General features: G+C 42.7%; 1 protein-coding gene across 2 annotated transcripts in view; it reads left to right on the top strand.

The window, feature by feature from the left end:
• Positions 1–22,914, top strand: part of WLS (Wnt ligand secretion mediator) — a 133,275-nt gene that overhangs the window by 81,838 nt on the left and 28,523 nt on the right. For both annotated transcript variants that reach the window (XM_019019538.4, XM_019019532.4), the window contains exons 7-11: positions 1,313–1,410; positions 1,774–1,837; positions 3,963–4,106; positions 5,323–5,406; positions 12,028–12,181. In XM_019019538.4, coding sequence (XP_018875083.1) covers positions 1,313–1,410; positions 1,774–1,837; positions 3,963–4,106; positions 5,323–5,406; positions 12,028–12,181 — 544 coding nt within the window. The remainder of the gene's footprint in view (positions 1–1,312; positions 1,411–1,773; positions 1,838–3,962; positions 4,107–5,322; positions 5,407–12,027; positions 12,182–22,914) is intronic.

A 22,914-nucleotide genomic window follows, 5' to 3' on the forward strand; every position in this document is an offset into this window, starting at 1 on the left:
TCTGAATCTCAGGTCCCTCATCTATAAAATGGGATGTAAAGACCTAATGCATGGGGTTTTCGTGAGAATTAAATGACAGAATGTGAGTAACTTAAGATAAACACACACATTCTAATGATTAGTATTATTTCTTGCCCTTGAGCTTGAGTTTCTTGTCTGCTGGCTTCTGCCCTGCTTGTCCTGTCCCCAGGAATACAGGTTAACCACCAGAGAATGTGGGCCTGGCTCTTTCCAGCTGGCAATGTGTCCAGATGGCCTAGTAACCCCTATTACTCTGAAATACAGACCTTCCCGGTCTCCTCAGTTTGCACAGACACCAAATCATATTTCAAGAGGGATTGAAGGTACCATGGTTAAAAATAAGAATGGTGTCATCATCACATTGTGGCTAAGATGATATGCCAGCTGGAACTTGGTCTTCACGTCAGGCACATGGGCTTCACAGCAGAGTGGACTGTTTTTAAATTCCATTATGGCTCAATCATGAAAACCAGACCTCTGAAGTCCTGCTGCCCTTCCAGGGGAGCAGTGTGAGAGCAGAGAGAGAGACTTCTTCCTACTGCTAAACTGTCTACATTAAGGGGTCTTTTTCTCCATGAGGCGTCCTCCAGCAGAGATGCGCTGAGAATGAGGCCTCGGCAGCAGGGCAGGGGAGTGGATGGAACTTGGTCCAGCACCAGGAAGCCAGCCAAGGATTGTCCACAGGGAGCTGGTGTGGACTGACCCACCTGGGGCCCCGCCTGGAGGCTAAGATCATCTTTGCTTTCCCTTTTTTCTCATTCTACATTCCTTCCTTTTCTTTCTCTTGGTGTCTTTGTTTATCAAGGGGACTCATTCCTGGTTTTAATAAGGATGGGGAGAAAATATGCCTATTTTCCTCACCATAAGAGACACATTTTACATATTTAAATGCTTTAATGTCTTTACTTTGTCTTCTGAGGATCAGTCACTTTTATAAACACACGTTACAAGTCACGTAGAAATTTAATTCAGAATGAGTTATTTTGTGGACCACAAAATGTCCCCTGCCTGGGAGCCGAGGCCTTTCTTTGTGCTCCCATGGCATCCTGTTCTTATTACTCTCAGAGCCCTTATGGCTGGGCTTTGTCATGTTCTACGTGTGTGCCAGACTCCCCCACAGAGGTGAGCTCCTGAAGAAGAGATTTTCATCTTTGTTCTCATACCTAGAGTCTAGCATAGTGCTTGATACACAATAGGTGGTCAGCAAGTGTCCTTCGAATGCTGACTCCCCCATAGAATTGCTTGGTCTTCCTCTCCCCTCTATCTCCCTTCTCAATTTGGTTTTCCTCAGGATCAGCACGAGCGGAACCACATTGCAGGGTATTGGAAGCAAGTTGGACCCATTGCCGTTGGCTCCTTCTGCCTCTTCATATTTGACATGTGTGAGAGGTGAGCAAGTGTTTGTGGGACACTGAGCCAAACTGTGCATCACAACGGCCACTCCTGTCATTTTAGGAGGAGTGTTTGAAAAGGAGAATGGTGGTCGGGAACCTTTGGTTTGGAAGCACTGGATGTGGTCACATCCTCAGACAAGGTCTGGGATCAAATCAAAGGCACAGCTCTTTACAGTTGAAAAATTTTTGGGCCGATGTATTCAACAAGCTTCATTTCTCTTTAGGATCTCTGTAATGTTTTTTAGCCTAAATACAGCCCTCACCCCTGCAGCTGAAAAGCTAAGAATATGTGAAAAGGAAAGTTCCCGTTGCCTTTGTATTAATTGTGTCTTGCCTTTCCATCTCATTTTCTTTGTAGAGGGGTACAACTCACGAATCCCTTCTACAGTATATGGACTACAGACATTGGAACAGAGCTGGCCGTATCCTTCCTTGATGGGCTCAGGGTTTTATTTCTTCCCCTGGCCACCCAGTCCCCAAGATCATTTTCTAAGGCTCTGCTGATGCTCCCCATATGTACTCAGTCAGGGCTTTGATTCTCAGGCCAATCATAACAGCACAATTAAGGCTAATAATAAGAAGAATTACTGCTTGCTTTCAAGCCTGGGTGAGAGCAGGCAAAATGAGAAGGTCACAGCCCATCCTCACAGCAAAGGGATCTGAGCTGCTAGGCTTACTGCAGCCTGTCTGAATTATCTGTTATACACTGTTTCCTGCAGACTGAAGCATGACTAGCTTTTCCCTGGAGCCATGGAGGTTCATCTCTGGGCCCCTGTGGAAGAGCCTGTTTCTGAAACCGCCTATGTGTGAGACTTCTTATAGTGACCTTGGTGTGCTGGCAAATCACACTGCTGCTATTCATTCCTGAGACCAAGTGGAGATAAGGCTAAGGTGATTAGTTCCAGAGGAGTCGCCAAGGCTTCTGGTTGGTTGGCATAAACTCTAAGTCATCTTCATGAAGCAGAAGTGACAGTCTTAGCTTATCCCTTTTAGGATGCTGGATTTAAATATTTTATCTTCCGGGATAGTATGTGAAATGCTCTTGGGAGAAAAAGACTCTGCTCTGGCGTGGAGAGAAAGGCTTGGGTTGTATTCTTCCTTGATGGCTCACATCTTGCCACGTGCTAGGGAATATCCTTTGTCTTGCCATGATGTTTATATTGGTTTCTCAGTGTCACAAGAACATTGTGAGCAAACTAAATCAGTAGCATCATTTCCTCAAAGATGAGAGAGAAGCTCTACCCTTCCTCTGTTATGCCCCCACCAAATGTTAGCTGCACAACAAGAAGAATGTTTCTAATGTTAAATCTAGTTCAACTTTTTTAATTTTGTAGATAGGATGGAGTGAGTAAAATTTCAAGTCCTGCAGAAAAGAACTATATTCCCTTCATTCCAGGATGATGCTCATTACAGGAAAGAAGGAGAAACTGCATTAGATACTACATTATTTAATGAAATATGCACGCCAAGTTCATACTTATTAAATGCTTTTAAAAATAGACAATTTGGGCCAGGTGTGGTGGCTCATCCCTGTAATCCCAGCTACTCGGGAGGCTGAGGCAGGAGAATCGCTTGAACCTGGGAGGAGGAGGTTGCGGTGAGCCAAGATAGTGCCATCGCACTCCAGCCTGGGCAACAAAAGCAAAACTCTGTCTCAAAAAAAAAAAAAAGCAATTTGGGCAAAGTTGTAGCAGAAAGAGGTTGGAATCAGGTCATCTGCCTTCCAAGGCAGCTCACGCTATCCTAAGACTTGGTGGTTCTCAGACTGGCTCTAATTGGCAGGTCAGTCTCCCTAGTGGGTCTCAAGTGTACTGGCAGCAACCCAAACTCCCACCTGTGCCATGTGTCCTTGAATCCCCATTCTGTTGGACAAGATTTTCTGTGGTGACAGAAGATTGCAAATAGTCCTTCATCCCTGGTTTCACTTTAAGACCTTCAAGCCCATGCCCAGGTCCCCCGCACTGAGCCCCCACGTATCTCCTCTTCAATTATGCCAGAGCATCTCAATTGCATTCTTATGAAACTCCAAGGACTAGCCCAGTGGTTCCCAAACATAGTCATACTTGATGTCCTAGCCCTGGAATATCTGATTCCATATATCTAGGGAGGGACCTGGGGATCTACATTTGAACTCTTCTGGTGATTTTACTGTGGTTTTTCATCTGATCCATAGTGACGAATATATGCTTTATTAGTGCTTCTCAAATTTATTGTGTATACGGATCTCCTGGGGACCTGGTTAAAAGGTAGATTCTGATTCATTAGGTCTAGGGTAGGGCCTAGATTCTTCATTTCTAACAAGCAAGACACCATTTCTTTTCTTACTTGGTTTAGAAAGCAATATTGAACACCTCCCTCTGTGGTACTAATGTGTCAAGAAACCTATCATTGGCATTAGAATATCAGGTTTTAATATTTTATCCCCTTGAAAATTTTCTACATATTTGGAGACAAAACAAGTATTGCCAACAGACCTGGGGAGAAGGGCCTGGACCCGCTCAACTTGGCCTTGGCTAGCCCGTTGTTTCCTTTACTGGACACTACCAGATGGCCTTCATCATCGTGGCTGGAATCTGCCTCTGCCTCTACTTCCTGTTTCTATGCTTCATGGTATTTCAGGTGTTTCGGAACATCAGTGGGAAGCAGTCCAGCCTGCCAGCTATGAGCAAAGTCCGGCGGCTACACTATGAGGTGGGCAGATTTCTTGGCTCGTTCTGGAACTGGTGCTTGCTTGATCTTTCCACTTGATGTGTAAACACACACACCCTGGAGATAGAAAGCCTTTACTTTGAAATACAAATTGAGAGATTCTCATGTAGGATCTCTGGGCAAAATTAGAGGCCAAATCTTACTCTGAGAAGCATCTAGCTGGCCTAAATCTTGGTGTTTTCTGTGGTACAAATGTGTTTCAATTTTCAGTCATGAGTAAACTTGTTCAGCCGGTTCTTCAGCTTGGTGATGGAATGTAGGTTACATACTAGCTGGGAGATTGGACTATGGCAGAATTGGGATTTTGTTGGGATGAGGCTTTAGTCAAAGTTCTGTCCCAGAATCAACCCTGTCCTGTAATTAAACAGGGTTTAGCCCACGTGATCTGATTTCCAGACTCTTAACAGGCCACATTCCCCTAAAATATCCAGCAGATGCTCAGACAGAGTTCAGTAATCTCTGTTTATAGATTATGTTCCTCATTCAAGAGAAACACTTAACATCCTCAAATCCCCAATGCAAGCAACACATCCTTGATTTCTCAGGGATCCCCTGGGTTCATGCCTAAGTGGCTGTCCTTGGAGAAACAAGCCTAATTCCTGTATGAAAAGAGAAGCAGAAACTACAGAACCTCAGAGTTTTTATATGCAGTAGATCTGCACAGAAGAGCCCCTGAATAATAGGCCTCCCTCCCTGAAACACAGGTTCTCTTAAATCCTGCTCTTAGGAAACCACAGGCACTTTCTAAGGCTTGCCTGTCTCCAGAGCTGGAGTGACATGAGAAAATTCAACCAAATCCACTTCATGTTGATTAATATGCACATTTCTTTTTGTTCACTGGAGCAGAATTTTATTACAACCACAGAAAACTTGGATTTGGTAACTTTGAACCCTTGCAGAGAAGCATAACCAGCTTAGCAGGGAAATTAGCAGCCTCACGACGTGTTGTGAATATAATTTCCCAGGCTCTCGTATCGCTGCTTTATGAGTGATAAGAACATAGGAAATACTTGGCCCAAGAAATTTTCAGCCACACTCACCTCTGCAGAAGAAATATTGCTATGGGAAACCATTTTACTGTCATTCTTAGGGATTTGGTTTTACAGATTTCTTTAAAATTAAGCTTTTTATAGATTTACAGAGTGAGAAAAGGATTGGTAGCTGATGGAGTATTAAACTACTCTTTCTTTTCTAATAGGGGCTAATTTTTAGGTTCAAGTTCCTCATGCTTATCACCTTGGCCTGCGCTGCCATGACTGTCATCTTCTTCATCGTTAGTCAGGTAAGTGGACCCTGAGATGTCAAGGTGAGAATGTCTCTGCAGAGGTCCCTCTACCCTGCACAGAAATTCGATAGAGCCACTGAGGAAAGGAGGAGAGAGGCCATAATTCTGGACAGCTGGTCAAGCCATATTTTTCTGGGTCTTGATATCACCTGGCCAAATGGACTAAATTTTCTCTTTCCGTAAAACCTTGTAGGAGATAAAAGTTTCCAAATAAATTAAAAGCCTACAGCCAGATTGAAGGGCACATATTTTATTTACTTATGAGAAAAACTTATCAAGCCGTGTAGCACAACACTAACAAGCATAAATTTGATTCCATTTTTATCTAGCATTAACATAAATCCTTATACAGTCCATCAGCTATTCCTTGTAATAATTATATTGCCACTTAAATATGAAATGTAATTCAAAAGTCTCTTTGATAGCATCTTGTCTTTTCACTGGTTATTTCCAAAACTCAACATTTTGCTATACTTGAAAATCTCAATAACAATCATTTTTAAATATTCATAACTTGTTTTGAAGGGTGGGAAGTACTGTTTAAATCTAATGTATCTATTATTCATTTGAGCATCACAAAAATCCTATGAGGTAAGTAGGGCAGGAATTGTTATCCTAGCTTGCTAGACTATGATATCTAATAGCTTTGGAGAAAGTTTTCATTTATGTTGCTTCCTAGCTGGATAGGACTGTGGATGGATTACTTAACAGTTCTAAGGTTTAATTTTCTTATCTGCAAAATAAATATTACAATAGACCCACAGAAGGTTGCTGTAATGATTACAGGAAGTAATATTTACAAAGAGGGATGCATTCTGAGAAACGCATCATTATGTGAGTTCCTCATTAAGGGAACATCATAGAGTGTACTTACACAAACCTAGATGGTATAGCTTACTACATACCTAGGCCATATGGTGTAACCTATTGCTTCTAGGCTACAAACCTGTACAGCATGTTCCTCTACTGACTACTGTAGGCAATTGTAACACAATGGTAAGTATTTGTGTATTTCAAACATATCTAAACATAGAAAAATACAGTAAAAATATGGTATTATAATCTTACAGGACCACTGTCATACATGTGGTCTGTTGTTGACTGAACCATCACTGTGGCAACCAAATGTAGTTAGCAGAGCACCTGGCACATTGTAAGCATGAGTAGCTGTGTTCTTATGAATAGCAAGAAGGTTGAATGTCTTTCTTGCCAAAGGACATGCAATAAGTTAGAGATCAGAACCCAGTCCTTCTGACTCTTTTGCCAGTGCTTTGTCATTTAGTCAAAATGGAGGATTTCAGTAGTGCAGATAGTGTCTTAGGACACGACTTGATCCATTCTGCAGGGAAGTTTCCCTAGTACAGGGACTCCTAACCATTTTTGTATATGGACCCCTTTAGCAACCTGAAGAAGGCTACGAGTCTCCTCTTAGAATGGTTTCAAATAAGTAAAATAAAATACTTTGAATTTCAAGGGGAATCATCTCTATATATTATATGTAATATATATTTACAGTGAAACAGATGCTACAGGTATATTACAGATTTATATCTACAACTGTAATTGATGTGAAAATATCATGATTTCTATTGAGAAAATCACAGTAGTACTAACACTATAGGGATTTTTCTACATCCGTAATTGAAGTAAACATTATCTTTCAGCTAGAGACTAGTGAAAATAAAGATATAATTTTTTCTATTCTAGTTTATGGACCCCTTGAATTCTATCCAGGGACACCCAAGGGGACCCCAAGTTTGGAGCCTCTAGAGCCCTGTTGTTGGCTCTGCCACTGGGGAGTGTTAGTGTTGCTAGCTCTGCTGAGGTTGAAATGAACATGGAAAAAATAAACTGATATACATATATGTCTTGTAAGTTCTGTTCACCACATCTGCTTTGACCTATAACACTGCTGTGTTTATATCAGGTTGTTTATAAAACCTTGGAAACTTCGCTTTCCACTCCATTTGCAGTAAAACTATTTCAAACTCTGAAAGAGTGTTTTATTCTACCAGCTAAGGCTCAAACATCCATATTCAAACAAGAGTGTCTGAGGCCTGACTTCTCCCGTGGCTATTCCCTCCTATGACCAAAATGCTTTTCAGTTCCTCCAGTCCCTCAGTAGTGCACAGTGGCACTTGACACAGCCAGACCTGCAAGGCTGAGAGGGCACAGAGCACTTCCTTGGAGAAACAGAATCTCAAGGAAGATGGGTTGAGGCGTAAAAGGCAATTTCAAGATGTGTTTTCAGGAAAGCAGAAAGAAGGACGCTTTTGATCCTAAGGCCACACACAGGTCCTTGTGCCAGTTTGGGAGGCTGACGTCATTCTCCCCACACTGCCTCGTGTATATCTTGCCTCTGCAGGGAATGCCTCCCACCTGAAGTCAAGAAGGACTGATCCCTGAAGCAGCTGCATGTTGCCAGGATTTAACCTTGTACATGTTTAATTAGTGTACTTCTTATAGCAAAGGAAGCCATCTTCCAAGGAGCATAGTCCGTGGCTTTTCTTTGGAGAAAAAAATTAATATTCTATTGCCTCAGTATTTTCTAATACAGCTTCAGCCTGTGGCTGGCTTTTTATATCTGCTGCGACAGTCGGCCCGGAGTGGATTTCAACTCTAAGGGGTAGCAATGAGGCCTTTTGAATTCCATTAGCTCCTCACATTCCTCCTGCTGAGTTTTTTTTCTAAGATTTATTTATAGACATCTAAGACATTTTCCGGCATAACTCTCAGTGTCCCAGGTACTGTATTAATATAGTCATCAGAGGATTTATTTTTTAATGTCATTTTGGAATGTCAGAGCAATGAGCTCACCTGAAAGGAAACCTATTGGGTAACTTTTTGAAATGGATCCCAGCCTTAGGTAAAAGGAATGTATTAAAACCCCCATTATACTCTCGGGCTTGCTGTGGGAGAGCTTGCATTTAAGCCTCATGAAATATAATGCGAGGGGATCTCGCCAGGATATTGAAGCTCTGAGGCCAGGAATGAAAGGCGACGGGAAGCTGTGGAATGCAGTGACCTTGAGGCTTTGTAGCTGGGTACTGAGGTGCAGTCTTTTAATGCCTGCCATTTTAATGGCCTCAGTCATAGCAACCAAGAGATGGTACATCGCAGTCTGGTATTTCAGCCCCTTCCCTCTGGAAAAGAAAGAGGCGTTCCATTTAGAGGTGGCGGCAGTAGGGAACAGAAGTGCAGTGCAGGGGAGAAGGTCACCGACCTTCATTAAGGGGACCCCCAGGTGCCTGACATTCAGGTCAAGCCACATGCAGCAAACTCCCAGAGAGCCTGTCCCCAGCTCTTTTGTGTGTGTGTGATCACTTCATTCTGTTACTTACAGAGGAAATGTTTCCGGTAAGAGAGCCTGTGTCTGGGATTTGGAAATCTTGTTGTTAAGTGGAATGTTGGTTGTCAAGACTACTGGGTGTAAAGGGATTTGACCTTCACTTGGCTCCAGGGGTATAATTGGGTGGTTTCACACAAAAGTAAATTGTTCAAATGTAAAATCAGGAAAAACAGGGACTTTTAGAAATAAGACTTATGCAGAGGGTGAGATTGGGGGATTTTGGCGGGGGTGGGGGGTTTGGCGGAGGGGGGCTGGGGCTACCTGATTTTTCTCTCAAAGTTAAAAGGGGGGAGACTGTTACCTCCGCCTTGGCATTAGTAAGATTTTGGATTTACAAGGCCTGCTCTGTTGAGGCTGCTCATTGTGGTACATATTGGTGGGAATGTGCTCAGAGCTGAGGATGTCTTAGGCATGAATAATTGGGAGAGGAGAGGGAAAAACAAGCCAGCCACCAAAGAGCAGAGTTACACTATCTATACCGTTTATTTCTGCAGTTCAACTCTTTGCCCACAGCAGGGAAGCACCACATTTACAGATTGCACATTCAGTAGGGTGTGTAATTCTGCAACTAAACTCTAAACAATGTGCATGTGTCCCAGAGCAAGTACGAGATGGGAGCATGAGTCTGATATTTCCTGTCAGGCTTGGTGTGTGCCTCTCATACTATGGGCATCTCATTCCAGTGGTTCTACTGTAAGTTTTTACTTTGTTTATATATCCAGTTTATACCATATGTTACTATGTCCAGGATATATAGTGCATACTATACACATTTGAATAGACAAACGTGTGCATGTATGTTGTATTTGTAATGTACATTATGGGCAATGAAGTGAATTTCAAAAGGGAATTTGACCTTACATAGTCGTTGCCTCATGTGCTACCTTCAGAGATCAACCCCTGTTTAAGATTAGCATTCCTACCCTTGTGTTGTATAATGGTTAAGAATACCTTCTTTTGGACTCAGAGCCATGGCTTTCTGGCTGAGCAATCTTGGGCAAGATACTCCATCTTTCTGTGCCACAGTTTACCCATGTGTTGAATGGAAATATTACCTACCTACCTCACAGCGTCATTAATAAGACTAAATAATGCGTTTCATGTAAAAGGGTTTAGTATTGTATCTGGCACATCATTAGCATTGAATAAATATGCTTATCCTTGTTATGAATACAAAAGAATCTTAGCTTTGCTAATATTTGTGTTAACCACTTATTTTAAGTAAGTATAACAGAAAGCAATGTTTTAAATGAATAACACTTGTCACACATTGGCATCTCCTCTCACTTTTAAATTCAATTATTATGACTTGTGGACTGCAATACTTTGTCTTTACTTTTCAGTCAAGTACTTTTAAGAGTGGTTCTTTCCATCTCCACTTTCTACCTCCATGTATTTGTCCTGGAGTCCCTACACACGCCTGTACTTTACCTCTGTTCATTCAACATACGTCTATCGAGCACCACTGTGTGCGAGGCACATAGGTTGGTGTTTCCTTAGATGGGTCAGTCATGTCAATCCTAGCAAGAATCAATGTTCCTAAAATTGTCAATATTGAGTATTTCCAACTTCTGTCGCAGGAATAGGGTCTCTTACTGGCCCTTCCCTGAGCTGAAGAGTCCACTGCCTTAACAGAGTAGAAGAGCTGCCATATTGCCATATTCTCTCTTGCAGCTAGGATGGGTGACAGCCTAGCCTCCCCTCCTTAATCACATACAGAAGAGTTCTCTGTGTTATGACAGCAGGTACCTGTATTTCTGGAAACTATCTTAATGCTTTCTTTTCCTTTCCATTATATGCAATAAAAATCATCATAAGATGCTCTAAGTAATATAGTTTTTATAAAGTTAGTATATTCTGCACTTAAAGAAGAGCGACATTTGGAGACATTTCTAAGAAGTCCTAAGTAGCTTGAATGCTGGTACATTGTCCTAAAATTAGTAATGGTTATGAAATCCATCTTTGCCAGAAAACACTTCTGGGCATTTTATATAAAATGCATTATTTTCCAAAATAAATAAGAGTTCATAATAGTGGTTTGTTTATGAGTCACAAAAAGTGAAGAATTATGTATCACCAAGGCCAAACTAAAACTGCTAAGTCTATAATTGGTTAATGTGGTTAACTGACACTCCTGGTCTTTCAGAAGAAAATACCTATACTTAGACCTTAATTTGGCCTAGGGCCCCAAGTGGGTTATGGATTATACAGAAGATAATGAACACAGACCCACTGTATCATAAACAGGCAATGAAATCCACCTGCTTGTTAAAGTTCTTAACCTTTCGATCTAGCCTGCCATCTTACAATTTAAAAGTGATTCCTAGAGAAAGTTTATACAACACAGCCTCATTCAGCTGTCAAAGGAACATTTATCCAATACTTTCTTCTATTTCCATTTTAAGTGTCCCATAGTAAGCAGAAGTGGTCAAAATCATTTCATTTGTCTCAGAGCTGGCACAAATTAGTCACTTAGCTCAGCAGCTCTGTTGACAGTTCTTAGTGTAATCCATATATCTTTAGGCAGCCCTTAAGACAATTACCAAATCATTAATACAGACAAAAGCAGCTTCAAAACATCTCTTGCAAAATTTTGAAGCATATGAAAGCTTCATAAGTATCTTCATGAGTGGCTTACTTCGAGGGATGTTATAGAAATAACTAATATTTACTGAGTACCTGCCAGGCAGGTTCTAGAAATATTTTTACTTAATTCTCTTCAATAACCTGCAAGCTTTTATGTTACACTTACGGACACTGAAGTTCTGAAGTCTGGAGTCTTCATCTTGTCTTACATTAAGCCGAGTGAGTGGTAGACACCGGATTTGAATTAATCTATGGTGCATCAGGCCTTAAAGACATGGCAGCAGAGAACTGGTCTCTGCCTGCAGGGAATTGACATCTAGCTGGGAAGACAGACAGCAGAGGAGGAATTATAATTGTGAATAAGTGATGGGCTCAAACACAGTTTGTTTAACTTAGGGATAGCAATGAATTGCTGTTTTTAGGAAGAGACACTCCCCAGGTGATAATAATCTGTAGCCAAGGTAAGGACCACTGACTGTGCCTGACAGATAGCTAGAGAACCTTCAGTTGACCTTAATTTACACCGAAATGATTCAGATTAAAAGATGGAGTCTTACATGGCCCTTCATGTTTCCCACATGTAGAAGAGACTTGGTTTTCATGTTGGTTGGTTCCTTTATTGGTGTTATGTTTCTTCTGTTTCTTCTCTGTTTCAATTGAATATCACCATCCTTTCTCCACAGGTAACGGAAGGCCATTGGAAATGGGGCGGCGTCACAGTCCAAGTGAACAGTGCCTTTTTCACGGGCATCTATGGGATGTGGAATCTGTATGTCTTTGCTCTGATGTTCTTGTATGCACCATCCCATAAAAACTATGGAGAAGACCAGTCCAATGGTGAGTTTCTGTCTCTTTAGAACAGCTTAAGTCAGGATAAATAGGCTTCTGTCTTTACAAGATTTAAATGGCTAAAGCTCTGAGATGCCCAGTGAAACTTTCCCTCCAAGTATACTCCTCACACTGGGAGACGGTGAATGAGCACCCAGGGGACTCAGCCATAAGACAAAAAGCCCACACAAGCCAGATCTTTCTTTAAGTCCTCATTTTTAAATCTCTAAAATACATTGAGAATATTGCATGCTAGTCTAAAATATGTCTTGATTTTAGAACAAGAGTCAAATTTTCTTCTTTACATTTTTGAGCACAATTGACTGTTGGAAACTATGCCATGTTTATTCTTCCCATTTGAGAAGCAGAATCCTAAGATATCAGGTGGAGGGAGTCTGGGCCCTGAGAGCTGAAGATGGAATAGGCTTCATTTTTCTTCTGCTCATTTTTCTTCAAGGTGATTTTTCGATGTATGTCTAAACCAATAGCTATTCTCCTGTCCCCAGAATCTTCCTGTCCTTTAGTGCTGGTATGTGCTGCCTTTTTATATCTTATTATCACAGAACACTGAGACACGGATGCTGCAAGTAGCCTTAGAGAATCCAGTCATTTTATGGATAAAGAAACTGAGGCCTAGAGAAGGGAAGATCTTGCTCAGGGTTTCTTCACTAGCCACAGCAGACAGAAATGATTAACACTGTCTAAGCCAGTGCTGTTAACAGGTAACAGGTGGCCTGATAAACAACTGATCTAATAGATGCTTTTTCTGTTTGGTTCAGCCTTATTCCTCATTCTTTCTCTTTTTACACCTGCTTTACTCTAGCCATGCACTTGCTATTCCCCAAACATAGGAAGCCCTTTCTCAAATCAGTGCTCTAGTGCCTTTCACTCTGCCTTGCAGTGGAAACCAGGGTAGCAGCCCCCCAGAGCCAAGGGTTGGCCTCACCTTTAGGAAGTACTCAGTGAGTGTGTGTTGCATGAGTGGATTGCACATTCTGCCTCCATCTGGGACTAATGAAACCCTACTCATCTTTTGGGCCCAGTCAAAATGCAGCATCTTCTTTAACACCTATTCCCAATCACCCCAATTAGAATCCAGCAAATGACATTCAATGGAATATTGTCTCCATGAAATGTTGATAAATTTAGGTAGTCAAACATGCTTGAGAATGATTGAGTTGATCAGCACTAATAAGGCTTTTCACTGCAATACATGTTAATGCCTTTAGTACATTAATTTGTACTGTCAGTCTTTACAAAGTGGGGGTGGTAACAGCATTTTCCAGAATTATTAGATCATTTGGCCCTGGCACCCTTTCTTTAGGCAGTGTATCTCTTGAAACTGTTGTCCTAAGGAATATGCCTAGGGGATCATGAGTCTACTTTCCACATGACATTTATTGTGTAGAGGTGGAAGATGAGTCATCTGTGCCTTTATGCTCCTGCTGGATCATCGACTCCTTCAGGGCAAGGACTAGTTCTTTAGGATACTTTTAAAATGTTGAGTGAATTAATGCTTTAGAAGTAAGAGTTCTAGATTAGCCTTCAGTGATCTTGTGGGGAGAAGGGAGGGGGGTAGTAACTTGAGAGACGAGATGAAGTGGAGCAGGAGAGGAAGGCATCTGTGCTGGGGGTCAAGCGATGTGGAGTGGTCTCAGCCACTGTCTGTCTTCATCCTATATTTGCCATGTCATGCGAGAGCATGCTGGACATGAGTTTCCCTCACCCCTTGACCTCTTTGGAGTAGACATGTTACAATCAGTTTCAAGCCCATCTCTGGTCTGAGGTGAGAATACAGAATATTTACTTACCTACCCCCTGCCCAACTTTGGTTTGACTGACTGTTTTGCTAGAAGGCTTGTGAGCTAGGCAGCCTTCTTCCTTTCCATTTCTAGTAAAAACACCACTCGGTGTTTTTACTGTACATGTGGAAAATGGGAGCATTCAGCCTGTCAAGCAGTGGGCTTCCACAACACGAGCAGCAAGCACTGCTGGGCTTGTGGACAAGAATCTTGATTTCATTCCATGGTCATCCTGTGGGGGACACTGAAGGAAACCATGTGGCCTTGTCCTTGATGTGAGTAGGTAGAGTTTCTACCTTCCAGAGAAATACCACTTAAAGCAATGGCTGGACTTCCTGGATGATGGAATGATAATACCAGTGGGAAATAATTATCAAGTACTGACTGTGTGCTACAGCACTTTATGTACATAAATTCTTTTGGTTGTTTTTACTGTGTGACTGTTGGCAAAACACTTAACCCTCTGTGCACCACTGCTCCCAAATGTAAGTGATCTCCTAAAGTCCTTTTGAACTATGAATTTCTGTGGTTAGGCTGGGTGCAATGGCTCACACCTATAGTCCTAGCACTTTGGGAGGCCAAGGCTGGAGGATTGCTTGAGCCCAGAAGTTTGAGACCAGCCTAGGCAATATAGTGAAACCCCATCTCTACAAAAAAAAAAAAAAAAAAAGCCAGGCATGGTGGTGTGCACCTGTAGTCCCAGATATTCAGGAGGCTGAGGCAGAAGGATCCCGTGAGCCCAAGGAGTTTGAGGCTGCAGTAAGCCATGATTGTACCACTGTACTCTAGCCTGGGTGATAGATAGAGGAGGACCTGTCTCAAAAAAAAAGAAAAGAAAAGAAAAGAAATTCCATGGTTGTCTTTCTTCCTATTAGCAGGGAAGGGGCAGAAGAACACTTCTTGCCACTAAGTGGCAGCCCAGAGAGTGGTATCTGTCATAGGTAAGGGATTTCCAAACACTGGTGAGAATGTGTCCAACTTTAACACTGTTCAGCAAGTGGGAGCCCAGAGCTGTGGCCAACCCTGCAGAGGCAGGATGACTACAGACCACCATGTTGGACAGATTCTTGAGATTTGAGCCAGATATTAGGCAGCTCCCATCAGGACTTCCCACCCTACACGTAGCCAGTCTCCTAGGCTTGAAATGTTGCAATTGAGAAAAGCACTTCACTCTTCCTCATCAGAGTTTTTCATCAAAGACAGCTTGATCTGTAATTTCATGGAAAACTTGCAAATAATTCTCAACAAGAGGTCATATCCCCTGAATCCTTTGCTAAGTGGGTGTTTTTAAATGTTCACAGTTGTTTTGGTTTGTGACTATAACTGGGATATGCCTTTGGCATTTAGTGTCCAGATTCTAGGGGGTGCTACTAAATGTTGTTCAATAGGCAAAAAAAGGCTCATGTCATAAAGACATGTCCTGCCTGTGAAATGCCAAGTAGACCCTCTGTGAAAAAACATTCTTCAGGCAATTTAGTGGGCAAACTATTTGGGGACCATATGCTGATCCTAAACACAAAAGTCATAAGATTGAGCAGTTCTCCTTTGGTAACATGATCTGTGATTTCCCAGCACCCCCGGGAACCCCTGGCAGCTTATGAGCCCTTCCCTTTCCTGCATGGTGCTGTGACCTTGTGCATTTGGAAGGGGTCTCTTCCATGTTGGGCATTCTGCTCATTTTTCTTCTCTATTTTGTTTCACTTTTCATCTCTTCATCTGCCACCAGATCACACAATGTATCCTAGGAATTACAGAGCGTTTGCCAAGATTTCAAAGTTCCTTGGAAAGACCTAGTTTGGAATATTATGTGGAAACCTCAAAGATGAACTCTTGCAAGGAAGGATACATGTGTCTTTACATTCTCTGAGTCTCTGGATGGCATTCCCTCTCCACCTCCAGCATTCCCATGCTCCTTTTCCATTCTCATGGGAAGTTTTTATTTTTAAGTTTGCTTTGGCCTTTCCCTCCCTATTTCTTTCTCTCCTTTGCTTTGAAGCTTCAGAGATAGGAATTCAGATATCTCGCTACAGAGAGTGAACCCCAGGTGTGTGGGGCTTCAGCCTTTGTTAGATGGATCCTGGACGGAGCACAGACAAGCAGTTTCTGATGCCAAAGGCAATAAGAAAAGGGAAAGAATCTTTGATGGAGGTTGTTTGGTATGTGAGTTGGAGGGACATGCCAAGTGTCAGGAGGAAGTAGAAGTGGGTAGGAAGGAAATGGAATCATTGAGCATTTCACGATAGACTTTTTCTTCTCTCTTTTGGTCATAGAATGGACAGAGAAGAACAAAGTGGGCCACAGGTTCAAGACAAGGTCACTTTCCAAAGAGCATTTTCTCATGTATTTCTGTTTCTCTTTCATAGTATGGATCAGAAAGTGACCCTTTACAAATGAACCACTGAGCACCTCAGTACTTAGCTCATACCTCATACCTTAGTTCCTTAGTACTTAGCCTTGTGCCATCTTGAATGAGATGGAGTGAAGTGAAGCTCAAAGGAGTGACAGAGACATAGTCCTTGCTCTCAAGGGGTCTTTAGCCTGGTCTGGGGGACAAGATTTCCTCATCTACCTCTTGAAAGGTGGCAGGACAACTCCACACTGGAGTGTTTTCACCAGCAGATAGGTGCTGCGGGAGTGTGGCGCCACATACTTTATAGCCACAGGCTTTCGTGGACTTCCCCTGGGTTCCTTCCTGTTGGCTGGTGGACCATAGCGGCAGTGAATGTGCAAACTCATTCACATTAATCATTTTATTTTTATGTACATAGAATTATATGTGTAATCATTTTATGCATATATGTGTGTCTGAGTGTACACACACACGTGCACATGTGCACATATAGATTTTTAAATTTAGCAAAGATATTTTAGTTAGTTACCTTTCCTTCAAGGAACACTTATATTTTCTGCCCTGCTGCTGCCGCTGCCGCCTTTTCATGACAGTTGTTCTTTTTACCTGTTGCCATAACCAATTTGTGAATCATTCTGGATGTCTTCCCAGGCAGATATGAATTGCAGCAGGCTAAAGTGAATCCTTTTCTCAGAGCAAAAATACCACCTCCCAGGGCTCCAGCAGCAAAGCCCTGCACACACAAAAAACTGTCCAAACCCACTCAACCACAATTCAGGTGGGAATAAGAAGTTGGAGCTGCTTATGAAGTCAGACAATTCTTGATAATAGCTTTGATTTTTGTGTTCTTTTGATTATAAAATTCTTGTCAGAATGTTTTAAAAAAAGAAGTGAGACACAGAATTCCCAACTAGATGACTGTGGCAGAGGGAACACAAGACGCCCTCACTGCCACCATTCCCTCCTATTTCTGTTCACGCTAAGCATTTTCTGTCTAATGCACCCACTCTGTGGGGAGCAAAAGCGGCAACACTGGTTCCGCGTCTTGGCAGCTAGCTACTGTGTGATGTCAGTTTTACTTCTGGAGGTTTCTGAGGTCTCCTGCCCCTTGTTTCATAGGAAAGATGGCTTTGGCTTTGTTGCCTCGGTAAAGGGTTGGATTAAGTCCTGAGGCCCTGACATTGGTTGCCCCCTTTTATTGACGCCATCCCCCTGATTGTACATTAGATGATCTGCCCATGGCCAGCTGAGTTTCTTGATGTCTGTGAGCACTGATGGGATTGGTCTTGTCACACGGGCTGGACTCAGACCCTAAAGCAGGTCTTAAAAGCATTTTCCCATTCCCCAGTGAAGGTGGGAACCAAGTGATGGACCGTCACCAGCCTGGCACCCCTTGCTCAGCTGTTTGTAATCAGGTGTCTTCTGCCCCCTGCCTCTCCCAGGGCTATTGCTGTGCCAGTGACCTGACCTTTCCTGGCCTGGTCAATTAAAATCATTTTTTCTGAGTCTTAGAATTCCTGTCACCCCACCATGATAGGTACATCTCAGTTACCTTCTTGGGAAGAACTTTCGGCTTCCTAAATGTTTGCTAGAGTTGCTATACGAATACTACAGACAGGGTGTCCTAAACAACAGAAGCTTGTTTTCTCACAGTCTGATATTAAGGTATCACCAACGTGGGTTTCTTCCAAGACCTCTCTGTCTGGCTTGTAGATGGATACTTTCTCCCTGTGTCTTCACGTGGTCTTCCCTTTGTGTATATCTATATTCTAATCTCCTTTTCTTTCAAAGGACACCAGTCTGTTGGAGTAGGGCCCATCCCCAATTGACCTCATTGTTAACTTAATTACTTCTTTAAGAAGGCCCTATCTCTAAACACAGTCACATTCTGAGGTTCTAGGGGTTAGAACTTCAGTATATGAATTTGAGAGTTTGGGGGAGATACAATTCAGCCTGTAACACCAAGATTTTACCCCCAAACTAATAAGTTCTATTGTGTTCTTCTCCCACTTGCAGTTACTGCCTGGCAGTAAGTGTCAGGAGGTGCTTTGGAGGTCCATGGGCAGTGGCTTGCTCCAAGCCTGGAATAAATGACCTCTGGGGTTGACAGGCTCCGAGAGACAACTGGACCCAGGGTTCTTAACCCTGTCCACCAAAGCCACTCTGCCCCATCTCCCAGAAGGGATCCTCAAAGCTGACCTATCCCAAGGCACACTTGTTTTCTAACTGAGGGTGTTTTCCTAAATGCCAGTGGGGAAGAACACCAGTGCCAATATGCTAGGCTAGACCCAGCCATGCAGAGTACAGAGGAACTGCCCTTGCCTGCACCAGGCAAATCTTTGGTGGGTGTTTTGAGCACTTACTATATACCACATACTGTCCTGGGTATTTACTTTCTTTGAAAAAAACAAAAAAAACAAAAAAAAAAAAACAGGCCAGGTGCGGTGGCTCACGCCTGTAATCCCAGCACTTTGGGAGTCCAAGGCAGGTGGATCACAAGGTCAGGAGATCGAGACCATCCTGGCTAATGCAGTGAAACCCTGTCTCTACTTAAAACACACACACACACACACACACACACACACACACAATTAGCTGGGCATGGTGGCATGCGCCTGTAGTCCCAGCTGCTCAGGAAACTGAGGCAGGAGAATCTCTTTGGACCCTGGAGGCAGAGGTTGCAGTGCTGAGATCGCGCCACTCCACTCCAGCCTGGGTGACAGAGCAAGACTCCATCTAAAAAAAAAAAAGAAGAAGAAGAAACCTACCATTCACCATTTTATTATTATTTTTTCTTTTGGTTAAGATCTTTCTATGTTGCCCAGGCTGGTCTCCAGCTCCTGGGCTCAACTGGTCCTCCTGCCTCTGCCTCCCAAAGTGCTGGGATTACAGATGTAAGCCACTGCACCAGCCACACTATTTTGTTCTTTAACATAACAATCATATTAACACCAAAAATGTAAGGCAGACATAGTCTTAAACAGTTCTTTGCATGAAAATAATCTGGCTTTACAAATACTACACTTTTCTGTTTTTCTCATTCTGCTGTGAACCAGAGACTTCGTTACAAAAAGTTATCATTTGAACTTAGCTTTGAAGGTGAATAAGAGAGAGGTTGGTGTGGGCCTAGGGAGAATTCCACAAAAAAGGATAGGTCATGAATGTTCTGGAAAGAACATAAGCTTTGGAGGTAGACACAGATGGTTTGGAATCTTGGCTCCAGCACACATTGTGTATGACCTTGAGAACAAATATGAACTCATGGTGTGGGAGCTCCCTGGCTTTCACACTTGGGCAGTGGGGTGTTAATTTGCATTGGTAGTGGTGAGGATGGAAGTAGGTAGGCCTTATTAATATTAGAAGACCTCCAGTGGTACCTCCGATCTCTCCCGGAATCTGTAATACATCCTCAGAATGAGAATAGCTGTTGTCGTTTTTATTGAAGTGGGCACAGATCCACGAACAATTGTCATTAAAATGCTGCCGGTCCTAAGAAGCTGTCTCCAGTGCATGTGGCTTTCTTCATCCTCATTAGGCATTCCAGGCAGTTACAACCAAGCAGCAGCTACACACCTGTGGATGTGACTCCACACATATGGATGCATTGCCATAGTCCTTTGGGATGAAATCTGTGCCAGAGATTGGTCTCATTTCACAAGGTTAGGAAGAAATAGACCGTCATCTAATTGTTAATGAGCTGTGATGAATTTGACATCATAACCAGGGAGAGAAATTTACTGCAAACTAAAGCATTCTTTTTTTTTTTCTTTCTCACTCTTTTTCACCCCAAGACACATATCACATTTTCAGAAGGATTTTTTCTTGTCTGAGATGGGAAGAGACTTTTGAGCATGTTTGTGCACTGAGCAGCAGGAGCCAAGAGAGGGGGAAACTAACAGATGGAGCAAGACCTTGGCAGAAGTAGGAGGTGATGGAATTAGGAGGCAAGTGGAGGGATCTCCACTCGTGCTATGTTACTGCCATGTTCACACACCCATTCCCCAAGGGGGAACAGTTGGCCTTCAAGGTACAATAAAATCACATGTGAAACATAGATTTTGGTGCATGGAGTCCCATTATCTGGGTCCTCATCCAGCACAGTAGAGAAATTAATTACGCCACAGTAGCTTCACATCGTACAAGGAAATACAGGGCATGCTAAACCCCTAACAGTGCATATGGCCAATACTCATAAATAACAGCTCTCCTGTCAGTGCACTGATTTATATGCTATAAATTTATCAGATACAAAAGCAAAGTAAATATGCTAAACAATTGAAATTATTTTATGTGTAGTTTTTTGTTTTGTTTGTTTAGTTTTTGAGACACTCTATCACGCAGGCTGGAGTGCAAGGGCACGATCTTGACTTAATGCAACCTCCGCCTTCCGGGTTCAAACCATTCTTCTCCCTGAGCCTACTGAGTAGCTGGGACTTACAGGCATGCGCCACCACACCCGGTTAATTTTTTTAATTTTAGTAGAGACAGGGTTTTGCCATGTTGACCAGGCTGGTTCAAACTCCTGACCTCAAGTGATCCGCTGCCGTCAGCCTCCCAAAGTGCCGGGATTACAGATGTGAGCCACCGCACCCGGCTGTATGCGGATATTTTTAACTGTAATGCTGTGTGTGTGGACTTCATATCTCACTGGCAGTCTCACTGGCTGCTGGAAACTTGAATATTTAAGAAGAGGCAGCAGAACCCAAAAGTTGAGAGCCTGCATCCTGGCACCTATTTATTTGAATCCCACACACTATTTAGCAGCTTGGGCCTTGGGCAAGTTACTTAGCCTCTCTGTGCCTCAGTTTCTTCATCAGCAGAATGGGAGTGATAATAATAGTGCCTCTGTCTGAGGACTGCTATGAGAATTAAGTGCATTAATATTTGTACAGTATTTAGAACTGTGTCAGGCACATGTTAAGCATTATGACATAGGTATCCATTTAAATAAAGAAGCCAAAGCAATTTTGGCTGTTTTTTCAAGTGATCTGTAGGATCATATGCATATTCTAAGATCTGCTAATTGGAGTCATATTTTAAGTTTAAAGAATTAACATCTTTGGTTCAAAGCCTGAGTAGAATTACTCTCTAGCATCTATTTCTAAGAAGTCCTCAGGGAAAGGGATCCCTTAGGTAAACGGTTATGAGTGCTAATGGGTCCACTGGGGTGGTCAGGACTCTCTTTGAAATTTTGATGACTCACACAGACATGCAGATCATGAAACTGGCTTTGAAGTTCTGATGGCTAGCCCAGATATGCAAATCCAGAAATAGCTTTGACTGAGAAATGTGAAGCTTAGACTGCTTGTGCTTCACTGAGGTGTGGACTAGATGTTGCAGCAGTGAGAATACAAGTTATTGGCCTGGGAATAGTTGCTCACTGTACAAGTGGTGGTTCAGCTTGGCCCAAAGTAGCCCAGCTAAAGCCTCTCACCAGCCTTACTTGGCATCTATGCTCTGGCTTGAGGGCAGATGAATGTGGATGTGCTGGAGGCTGGACTGATGCCCCTTTAATGCCTTCTCTACCCATAGTCCTGTGGATTAGACCCTTGCCAACACAGCCCCAAATGTCTTCAGCAGTCCTCTGCAGCAGCCAATGAGCCTGCTTCTGAGGCCAGGGAATCTCCTGGGTAGAGAGCTTACAGGGTGGCATTTAATAATAGGACTGATTTTTCTGTGCAGCCACAGAGAAATGGGTCTACGATGAGAAACTAATACTGCGTGGCACACGTGAAGGGAACCAGCCAAGCAGCCTGCTGGGCCAGTGGGTGGGAGTGACCTCTGGGGTTCTAAGGCCACCAGATTCATTGATGCCTAGCAGTTCTTAAATTAGTGATAAGATTACTAGTCCTAAGGGTAGGGCCAAGGCTGCTTCTAAGTTATGGTATGGCATTTCAATGGAAAACAGCATTTAGTTACTTAATTCTATGCTTTAAATTAGAAAAACTTCAGTTCCAGCAAACATATCATATGATATGTGCACAATATAAAAATCACTGACACAAGTTTAACTTTCTATTCCCCAGCACCCCTCTCCACAAACATGTGTGCGCACGTGCACCCCCACACACAGACTGAGCGTGGTTGCGTTTTCCATTTTCCCTTTGTTGTTTATACATTCACTTGTCTTATGGCAGGTAGCAGAGTTTTTGAGGTTTAACTTAGAGAAAATTTTTTTCTCCTACTAATTTAGAGAAGTTCAAATTATTCCATTTTAGCAGAACACTGTCCGCTGATAATGAGTTCAGAACACTTGGGACAATCCTGAGGGCAGAAGGAAATGCACAGCACGTTTCTGGCACTTTCTTTTTCCTGGAGAATAAAGCCCCTCATTGTTCCTAGATGTGTTAGATATGGCTCCTTCCCCAATCTATGGATAGATATAAGCAGGTCTTATTTGCTTTCACGTGATGTAGATGCTTTGTAGTTTATTTTTTTATTTTTTTAGAGTCAAAGTCTTACTCTGTCACCCAGGCTGGAGTGAGTGGTGCAATCATAGCTCACTGCAGCCTAGAATTCCTGTGCTCCAGTGATCCTCCTGCCTCAGCCTCCTGAGTAGCTAAGGTTACAAGTGTGAGTTACTGCACGCA

Source organism: Gorilla gorilla, chromosome 1 (assembly GCF_029281585.2).
Source record: "Gorilla gorilla gorilla isolate KB3781 chromosome 1, NHGRI_mGorGor1-v2.1_pri, whole genome shotgun sequence".
Lineage (NCBI taxonomy): Eukaryota > Metazoa > Chordata > Mammalia > Primates > Hominidae > Gorilla > Gorilla gorilla.